Source organism: Belonocnema kinseyi, chromosome 9 (assembly GCF_010883055.1).
Source record: "Belonocnema kinseyi isolate 2016_QV_RU_SX_M_011 chromosome 9, B_treatae_v1, whole genome shotgun sequence".
NCBI lineage: Eukaryota > Metazoa > Arthropoda > Insecta > Hymenoptera > Cynipidae > Belonocnema > Belonocnema kinseyi.
Window position 1 is genome coordinate 87391278 of NC_046665.1, and position 10645 is coordinate 87401922.

Sequence of the window (10645 nt, forward strand, 5' to 3'; positions counted from 1 at the left end):
ACGCCAATTAGCACAAATGGTAAGTTCCGACAGTGCCTACAAGTGTGCCTACTGGCCGCTAGATGGCAATACCGGTTTCATATGTATACACCTGGTATGGTTTAAAATTCAATTAGATGGTTAGCTGAAAATTAAACTATATTGTTAAACATTAATTTATTGGTTGAATATGTAACTGTTTGGTTGAACACTCGTTTTTTGTGTATCGAAAATCAATTTTATAAGCTGCAAATTTAAATAGGCTATTTTAGGTTGGAAATCGATTATTTTAATTTTAAAATTAATCTACTTTTCCATTTTTTTTTGTTGAAAATTCAAGTTTTTGAGTAAATTGTGACAGTTTTTATTTTAATATAAAAATATTTCTTTTCGGCTGAAATAAATGAAATATGAACTATTATATTTTTCATTGATTATTAATCTTTTTTTATTAAAAATTCAACTACTTGATTGAAAGTTGTACTGCTTTACTGACAATTCATTTTTTGTTATGATTCATTATTTCCGTTGAAACTTAAACTATTTGGTTAAAAATCAAACTATTTTGTTAAAAATTCGTCTCTTTTACTTAAAGGTTCAAATATTTGTTTAAAAATTCATATTTTTTGTAGAAAATTTCTTTATTGAAAATTCAACTGTCTTATAAAATTTCGTCTTCTTGGTTTAAAAATTCAACTATTTTGTTGAACATTCGAATTTTTTTTTGATGCATTTAATTGTTTTTTATTGATAATTAAAATATTTTTTTATTTATAATTCAACTAATTGACTGACATTTAAACTTGCTTGTTAACATTTCATTTTTGTTTGTTAAAAATTTAACTGTTTTCTTGAAAATGTGTATTTTTTTATACAAACTTCTTTTAGTTGAAAGTTTAACTATTTGTTTGAAAACTCACCTGTTTTGGTAAAAGATATAACTGGTTTTTAAACATTTTTTATAGAAAAGTCTACTATTACATTTATAATTCAGAATTAATTTCTTTTAATTAAAAATTTCATTATTTTGTTGAAAATTTAACTAGTTTGTTAAAAAGTCTATTAATTTGGTCAAAATTTCAACTGTTTCGTTAAACCTTCATATTATTGGATATAAAAGGCTTTTTTTTGGATTAAAAAGTCATATTTTTTGGTTGAAAGCCAATTCTTTTCAGTTGAAGTCTTATATTGCATTTTTAGTTTAGATTTAATCTCTTTTGGTTAAAACTTTTACTAATTGTTTAAAAGTTCCTTTAATTGTTTCAAAATTTAAGTATTTTACTAAGATGTTTTCTTTCGTGTTTGTAAATGAAACTGTTTTTCGTTAAGTTTAATCTCTTTTGTTTGAAAAATCAACCAATTTTTGTTCGAAAGCTCAACTATTCAGGTTGAATCCTAAAAAAATTATCTTACTGACTAAAATTTCAATTGTGTGTTTGAAAATGCCACTGTTTTTGGTTGAGTTTAATCATTTTTGTTTGTTTCTTTAGGTTGAATATTCATATGTCTTGTTTGAAAATTAGTAGTGTAGCTATGAGAGCCAAGTTACCGACAGTGGTGGGTAAAATAGGGAGGTCGGTAAGTGAATCCGCACTCTTCAAGCTATACTACTAAAATTAATTTTGTTGTTAAAAACTCATTTTTTCAGGTTTAAAAGTCTGATTTTTTCTAAGTATTCTACTTTTATTTTGAAAACTCAACTCTTTCGTTGTAAATTTGTCTTTTTGGATTGAGAATTAATCTGTTTTGGTAGAAAATACATGTTTGTAAAGACATAAAATTAAACTGTTTATTACATGTTTTGAAAATAGGAAAAAAGGACAGCCGTAGAGGGAATTGCGGAAAACTGATTCAGCGATTTTGACCAATAATATTCGAATCGATAGGAGTCCAATTTCTCGTGAAATTATCTTTAAAGGGAAGACTTGCGGAGGCGCCATCCATTAATGCGATTGGTCGAAATTGCAATTCAGTTCAAACCGAGGGATTCAAAGAGATTGCGAGGGTGCATGTCGCAGTGTGGTAATTGAATAGATCCTGGCGAGTGGAAAGCGGTTTTGATCAGGAGAGGACTATGTTCAACTTGGCCGCAATGGCGATGGAAAGTCAACTTCTGAAGTGATTAGCGACAAAGAACGTCATATATTGCTCATTAAACTCAGACTAGAGCCATCAAGTTGGTCAGCTAAAACTAAGAGATTCAGTGATCAAATTAAACTACAAAATAAGCAATAGTAAATAATAATGGAATTAACAATAACTCATTCATTAATTAAAAAAAAATTAATTAATTACTCAGGCTTAATGATAAAAATTGTGGGTAACTTGATGTGTGACAAAACCTTGCTCGGTTGGTAAATAAAGCCGTGCTTTTATAGCTATACTACTTATTTTCAAACAAAGAATAATAATATAATAATAATTTTAACAGAATTAATTTACTATTTGTGCTTGCAATGGCGATAATAAAAAAGTAGAGATTTATAACACGTGACCTTTCTCTAATTAAAAAAAAAACTTTCATAATATTTTTCGATACATAAAAGATCAATATTATCGACACATAGAATGTAATTTCATTTTTATCCAAACAGATGAATTTTCACTTAGAAATTTAAAAAAATGTAACAAAATTGAATCCTCAATCAAAAATATAAATTTTCAAACGTCAAGATGAATTTTATACCAAATTATACAAAACAAAAAAAGTTCCTCTTACGACCAAATAGTTTGTTTTTAATGAAAGTAGATTTTAGTTTGAAAAGGTCAAATTTTTAACAAAATGCATAAATTTTTAATCAGAAAAGGTCAATTTTCAACTTATGATATTATTAATTTTCAACGGAAAATGTAATAATTACATTTTTAGTGAAGACAATTCTTCCTCAAACAAAAAAATAAAATAAAAATAAACGAATTTTCAGCAAAATCGTTTAATTTTCAACCACGAAGATTAATTTTCTACCAGAAAAGATAAATTGTCAACAAAATACACGAATTTCAAAGCAAGTGCAAATGAATTGGTGCAATTTTAGAAATCGAAAAAATTTGATTGATTACAATAACTTTGAGTGAATATACGAGATAAATTTAAAAGAAATGATAAAGATTAGAAGAAGTTCATAAAAAACCAAACTGAATTTAAAAAGTAATCAAGTGAATTGAAAATTAGAAAACATGGAAAAATTAAATGAATTGGGTAGAATTGAGTAAATGTAAAAGAATTCAAAAGAATGTAAAAGGAACTAGAATAAATTCATAAGAATTCAGGACGAATTACAAATGAATTGCAAAAAATATTTGAAAATCTCTTCAAATCTTCGAAACCCTACGAAATCCCTCATGTCTTGTTAAGACAAAATTTTCAAATCCATTATATTACTACACTCTTGAAATTATTAAAACCCCTGGAAATCTCTTTAAATTGTTTAAATCTCTCGAAAATGCCTTGGAATCTTTTTAAATACAGTGCAACTTTTTACTAGCCCTCCCTTCTATAGCCCTTCCAAGAATTGAGGCCGCGCCGCATGTTGGTGTAACAGGAGCTGCGCGGGGTGCGCGGGATATGAGGCTGTCACTCATTTCAGCCCCAAAACTGGCGCTATAGAAATCTGGAAATCTTCTGGAATTTCCTAAAATATTTCGAATCCTTTGATACCCTTTAAAAGCCCTTGAAAACGCCTGAAAATCTTTTACAATACCCTCAAGTATATAAAAGCATTTTAAATCCCATTGAATTACTGAAATAAATAAACAATTTCTTTGTAAGCTCTTAAAATAATCCAAATTATTTCAAATCTTTTACAATTCTCTGGAATTTTTTAAAGCTCTTGAAACTGCCAAGGAATTTAAAAAAATACGTTAAAATATTGGAAATCAGTTTATAAATTGATCATCAGGATCAATTAAATTGAGACTTTTAAAAATTAAACAAAAATTCATCGAATCAAGTTGAAAAGAGTAAATTTGTAGAAATTCAAGCGAATTAAAGAATTTCCAATTAATTCATAAAATTCAAGAGAATTCCAAAGAATCCAGGCTAAATTCCAAATCTCTTTAAATCTTTAAAACCCTACAAAATACTTCACTTCTCGTCAATAAATCCTTTAAAATCCACTATAATATTATCAAATTCCGTGATATTCTATGATGATGTTTTTTGTAATACTGAAAATGTATTTAAAAAATACATTAAGAGTTTAAAAATCCCTTGAAATCCTCTGAAATCTTATAGAAAAACGTCATATATTTTTCAATATTTTAAAACCTCATATTTCCTGTAAAATCGTTCCATATCTTTAAAAAGTCTAGAAAATTCTCTATTCCATAAGATTTCACAAACTTCAAAATCACTTCAAATTAATGAAATTCATTTGAAAAATCCTTGAAATCTTTTAAAATCTATGAACAAATTTTGCAGACTACAGGACAAAGACCCCCTCCATTTTATTTTAAATCAGAAAACATAATTCCCTATTTTTTTTTTAACGGGTTAGAATAATTTTTTAGAGTTTGAAAAATGTTATTTCTTCATTAAATCGACCTTTTGAACACTGTATTCTCGTCTTTTTTACTTCAAATTCTTTACATTGGTCTAGTGGAATATTTATTATCATTTGTTAATTAATGTTTAATTATTTAAACAAATGAAATTTGTTTAAATAATTTTTTTCTCGAAAATTCGTTTTTTTCCCCTAAAAATTATTACTATTAGACTAATGGAATATTTATTAACATTAGTTCATTAATTATTAATTGTTCAAACAAATTAAATTTGTTTAAATATTTTTTTGATACAATTATTAATATTTCTTCACTGGAATATTTATCAACATTGTTTGATTAATTTTATTATTTTTTAATTACAAAAAATTTTTAATTATTACTTATATGTAAGTGATAAGTTAATTATTAATCAGTAATTGATTATTAATCATAAATATTCCTCTAGACCCATAGTAATAATTTTTATTAAACAAAAATCGGATTGAAATTATTTAAACAAATTCCATTTGTTTAAATAATTGAAAATGAATGAACTAATGTTAATAAATATTCCACTAGACCAATAGTGATAATTTTTCGGGAAAAAACGAATTTCAAAACAAAAATTATTTAAACAAAATAATTTGTTTAAACGATTATAAATGAATAAACCAATGTTATTAAATATTCCACTAGCCACAAAAGTAGTCAAAAAGTACTCAACAGTGGTTATAGCAATATTTTGTTATAAACAATTATTAATAAAAATATTTGCTAATGGATAAAAAACATATAACACATTCGTAATCAATTACGATGACTTTTTTGCCACAAAAATGCTAAAAAATTACCAAAAAGTAAACATAAGTAGTGATAGCAAGCTTTTGTTATAAACAATTATTTATTTATCAATGTCAAAGGACGTATTATACATGATGAATGAATCATTTACACGTATTTGTGACAAGAATTTCGAAATATGAGCGTAGTTCTACTTTACGTTACGCTCAGGTACCTCTATGCATGAAGAATGCACTTCCCAAGGTCATATCTCGTGACCTATTTTGGCTAGGACACTTTTGTTTGATCTTACGCCAAATTGGCTCCACTTTCATTTATTCTCTAGGAACTTTGTGGTGGGATCCACAGGAAATGAGGTATTTTCCAAAAACACTACTTCTTCGATCTTAGTCAAAAATACAAAAGCAAATGAAAATTTTAAAACCTTAAAATTCCCAAAATAATAGGTCTAAAAACTTTTTTTTTTAGATATACGCAGATTTTTGTAGACTCTATTTCATCCTCTGGCACAATCAACGTAAACTGAACTCGACAGGATTTATTTGGAAAAAACTAAAGTCCACTTTTTTGCCCGTAAAAACAGGCCAAAATGGCCAAATTTGAGGGGTCATAACTCATGACCTATCATAGGTAGGATTTTGTTCTTTTTTTGTAATTACAGTAAATTGAGTCTAGTTTCACTCACCTGTAGAACACTTTTCCGTGCAGTAATTATTTGCAAGAATACACAATGTTTTTTGAAACTTAGTGATTTTTCGCTGAAAATCCAAAAAATGGGGATTTTTCAATATATCATAACTCGGAACCAATAGAAGTTAGCGGATTATGTTTTAAATAAAATAATGGGAATTATCCGTGCACGCAAAGTAACTTTTGGAACTGTTTAAAAAAAAACCCGGTTTGGCAATTGATCTGTTTTAGCATTTTTGATATGTCAAAAAGGACCCCTTAACGAAAATTTCTCATTAAAAACATTGCAAGTATGATTTTTTCTGGAACAAAACTACCAGATGCCTGGACTATAAGGTAGACGGCGATCAAATAGACTTCGCCCCCATAATATTCAATATACGGAAAGTAAATAAAATTTATTTATACGAGTATAGAGGTTCGATGTTCAGTATTATTTAAAGGTAGAGGATGCCTAAGGAGAAGTTGGGTGGGGGGGGGGTAGATCAAACAGGTACACGATGGCTAAATGGGCTTCGCCTCCATAATATATATTAAAAATATAATAAAAATATAAATGAAAAAATGCATGTCTATGAGTATAAATATTCGGTGTTTAGTAATAATTTAGGGTAGAGAGGCTGCACGATGGTAAGTTGGATAGTGGGAGTAGAGCAAGCAGGTTGACGGCGATCAAATGGGCATCGCCCTCATAAAACGTTATACGAATATAGAGTAATTCGGTATTTGGTGTCAATTCAGGGCAGACAGGTACTCACCCTCTTGCTCGATGATGAAAATTTGATAGTCGATCTGCTGGCGCAGTAAAATCGGGTGAAGCGTCTGCAAAAGAGCCTGCAGGTGGTTAGGTCTATCGCGGTACGGAATGATGATGGCGACACGGTGCCTAGCGATGCAATTCGAGGGAAAACCTCTGCCACCCGGTTTCACCTCTGTGAACTTTTTCTCAGTGGGCGAGAGGCTAACGGCGACTGGTCCGACTGAAAAGCAAAAGGGATTACGTGAAATGGTCATTGTTCTGCGTAATTGCTTGGTGCTGATCCGTAGAGCACAGTAATTTTTTCGAGAGCTTCGTGTTTGACCGGTTAAATATTTAAACAATTCGAATTATTTCTACGTTTAACCGGATTAGACATTCAACTTGTAGAAAAGTTAATTCGGTTACAATTTTTATGGTTTTCAACTTCTTTTTTATTTAAACTCACTTCATATAGTTCCGTTTTTCAAAAGGTGAATAATCAGACCGAATGAAACGAAAAGAAATAATTTGATGCTAACTGAAGCAGGTATTATAATAATATTTCCAATTTTGGATTATACGCATTTTTTTATGTCGACTCCCTACTTACACGAAGACAAAAAACAGGTCAAAATTGAAAGAAAAACAGGGGAAATGAAGAGATTTTTCATGTAAATAGGGGATAAATCCTTTTAAATAAATGAGGTTACTATATTAAATTCAACTTGAAACGCTTCAAATTCTTAACCTTTCTGATAAAAACATTGCACTTTGAACAAAATAGATCCATTTTTAATCAAATATTTGAACTTTGCCCTAAAAAAGATTATTTTATTACTAACAACTGAATAGTTACATTTGCAATTAGATAAAAAATTATTTTTTACAACAAAAGGAACAAATTTTCAACAAAATAGTAAAAATCTCTACAAAAACTAAAATAGGTAAATTTTCAGCTAAAACAGTTCATTTTCAAAACCAACAACAAAAAACAAATTTTCAACATAATAGTTATCTTTTTCAACCAAATTGATGAATGTTTAACCAACAAAATTAAATGATCTTATGTCCAAGTAGTTTAATTTTTAACCAAAGAAGATAAATTCTTAACAATAAATGTAATAGTTGATATTTTAACAAAAAATATTTTAATTTTAGATCAAGAACAGTGGAATTCAACTAAAGAAAGAACGCACTTTCAACCAAACATTAAAATTCGTAACGAAAATTATGATTTTTTTTACTAAAATGATCTATCTTCAAACAAAAAAATTAATTTTCCCCAAAGTAGTCAAATTTTCAACTAAAAAAGAGCAATTTCGAACCAAAAATGGAATGGCTAAATTTTTAAACAAAAAAGATTTAAAGAATTTCAGGCATACTTTTAATTTTTCTAAACTTATTTCAAAGTTTTAGAAGTTATGCAGAGATTTAAAAATAATTGAGAATATTTCAAACATTTCAAATCCAAATATACATTTGTAAAAATTAAAAAAAAAAAAAGATTTTCAAGAAATTTGGAAGGTTACGAAAGAATAAATACTTTCCATAAGATTACTGGGAAACTTTCAATTAATCTTTTATTTAAAAAAAAAACAGACAATTGAAAAAGATTTAACCAAATATCAATTTATTTTTGGAAATTTCTATAGAGAATGTCGGGGAAGATTTTAAAGAAAAATTTTGCAATTTTGCAGTATTACAAAATTTGATCACAAATTCGAGTAAATTTAAGAGATACTTAAAAGTATTTAAAAAATTTCAAAAATAATTAAAAATTTGAACAGGTTTCAAAACATTTGAAACAATATGAAAAATTTTTAAGATTAAGAAATAAAATGATAAAGCTTCTTAATCATTTTAAAATGTGTTAAGATAAGAAATTAATTTTCTCACGATTTCTGGAAAAATTTTAAACGATGTTTTATTTAAAAAAAAATTAATTTCAAGAGAATATTTTTAAAGTTTTTTGAACTAGTTAAAAGGGAATCTGGAGGATTGTAAGGCTATTCCGTTTTTTTTGTTTAAGAATATTGAAAGGTGTCAATAAAATAAAAAAACATTCCTTAAGATACCTTCAAAATTTTTTATAAATTCTGATTTTGACAAATTAATTTGAAAAAAAATTTCCAATCATTTCTAAAAATGTCAGCTACAAAATGAGATAATTTTTACAGTAATTTTTTAATTTTAAAAGATATTTGATAATTTTAGGATTAATTCTAATTAGCTTAAAAAATTATGGAAAAATGATCACTAAAATCTGCTTTAGCTAAATTATTAACTAGATTTCTCATTGACAATTAATCTCTTTTGCTTGTAAATTAAACTACTTGGTTAAAAGTTGAATTTATTTTGGTATAACTTCAGTTTTTTGGTTTAAAATTCATCATTTTCGCTAAAAGTCCCTCTCTTTGGTTAACAAAGTAATTGTTTTGTTGAAAATTCTTGTTTTCTGTTGAAAATTCTTTTTTTTTCTACAGAAAAAAATTCTAAGTTGAAAATTCATTTTTTTGGTTTGAAACTAATCTGCTTTGTTTAGAAATTCGTTTGTTTAGAATTTTTGACGAATTCGACTACTTTTTATTTACAACTAAAATCATTTTTAGTTGAGTTATTAACTGTAACATTTTTGACTAGAACTGATCTTTTTTTGTTGAAATTCATCATTTTTTAGATAAAAGTTGATCTCTTTGGTTGAGAATGTAACTATTTTGTTGAAAATTCGTCTTTTGGATGAGTTCAACCCTTTTTTATATAAAATTTTAAAAATATTGAAATATATGTTGAAAAATACTGAATGCAAATCACTTGCCTAATTTAATTATCTGATATTCCAATAAAGTCTCGTTTTAAGGTACCTATAGACTAATTGCTGCAATTAACAAACACCCAAAAATCCTTGTTAATTAAAAATAAAATGTTTTAATATTCAGCCAGTTGTTCATTATAAGTTTTAAAATGTCTTTTCATCGGATCTTTTCCTATTCTGTGAAAATAACACCACCTGACTATTCCAAATGAAATTGTAGAAGAGAAGTGCTCTGTATTTTTACGATCGTAATGCTAAGCTTTCCTATTTCTTCGGAAAGCGAAGGTCTTTGAAAGAACTTTCTTCGATTTATGTAACTGCATTGCTCGAGCTGAACAGCAAAAGCTCTATTCGAATGTAAATATTAGTATAGAATGGCAAATTTAAAACAAAAGAAAAAAATAACTTTTTCTATTTAATAAAATTGAGGAATTTTAATTCTAAAAATGTATTCCTAAGAGAGTGGACTTAAATTGTACATTATTCTTTAATACTAAAGGAATAGAGATTAAGAATTTGCTGTACCATCAATTTAGTAAATCAAAATTTTCAACTAAGTAATTTTATTTTATGCAAAAATGTATTTTTGAATGTTCCTAAGCCTACTTTTTGGATTTTTTCTGTACTTTAATATATTTTTCTACCATACTATAATTTGACAATATGCACAACAAATAATTCAAGCTTTCAAAAGATTTCAAATTTGTTGAACAAAATTTAGATTTCTTAAGATTTCGAAATAAAGTTTTGAAGCTTTTTAAGGATTTTGAAAGATTAAAAGACAATGCTATTTTTTCTTTAAACACCAAGAAAAAATCCTAAAATTTTGAAAAATAATGTAGAAGATTTTAAAACCAAAGTTTCAAATTTGGAAAGATTAAAAGGTAAAAAATCAATTAAATAATTTTAAGGGATCAAAAACGTCCAGAAGATTTTAGGACCATTGAGCCGCCGCACAGTGGGGTGAAATCGGAAAACGAGGTTCAAAATGACATTTAGAACGCAATTATGCACCGATTTTAGAATTTTTTTTTTGTAAAATTCAGAACTAAATTTTTCAGAAAATGGTGAAAGTAGATTTTTTATTTTTTTGTTTATTTAATTTTTATTTTAATGCAAACATCGAAAAAAATGTCGAT

The 10645-nt window shown here is 27.1% G+C and overlaps 1 protein-coding gene across 1 annotated transcript in view; it reads right to left on the reverse strand.

The window, feature by feature from the left end:
* LOC117180777 (beta-1,4-N-acetylgalactosaminyltransferase bre-4-like) overlaps positions 1–10645 on the reverse strand; it is a 250704-nt gene that overhangs the window by 25408 nt on the left and 214651 nt on the right. Inside the window, exon 4 of the mRNA XM_033373279.1 lies at positions 6714–6935. Coding sequence (XP_033229170.1) covers positions 6714–6935 — 222 coding nt within the window. The remainder of the gene's footprint in view (positions 1–6713; positions 6936–10645) is intronic.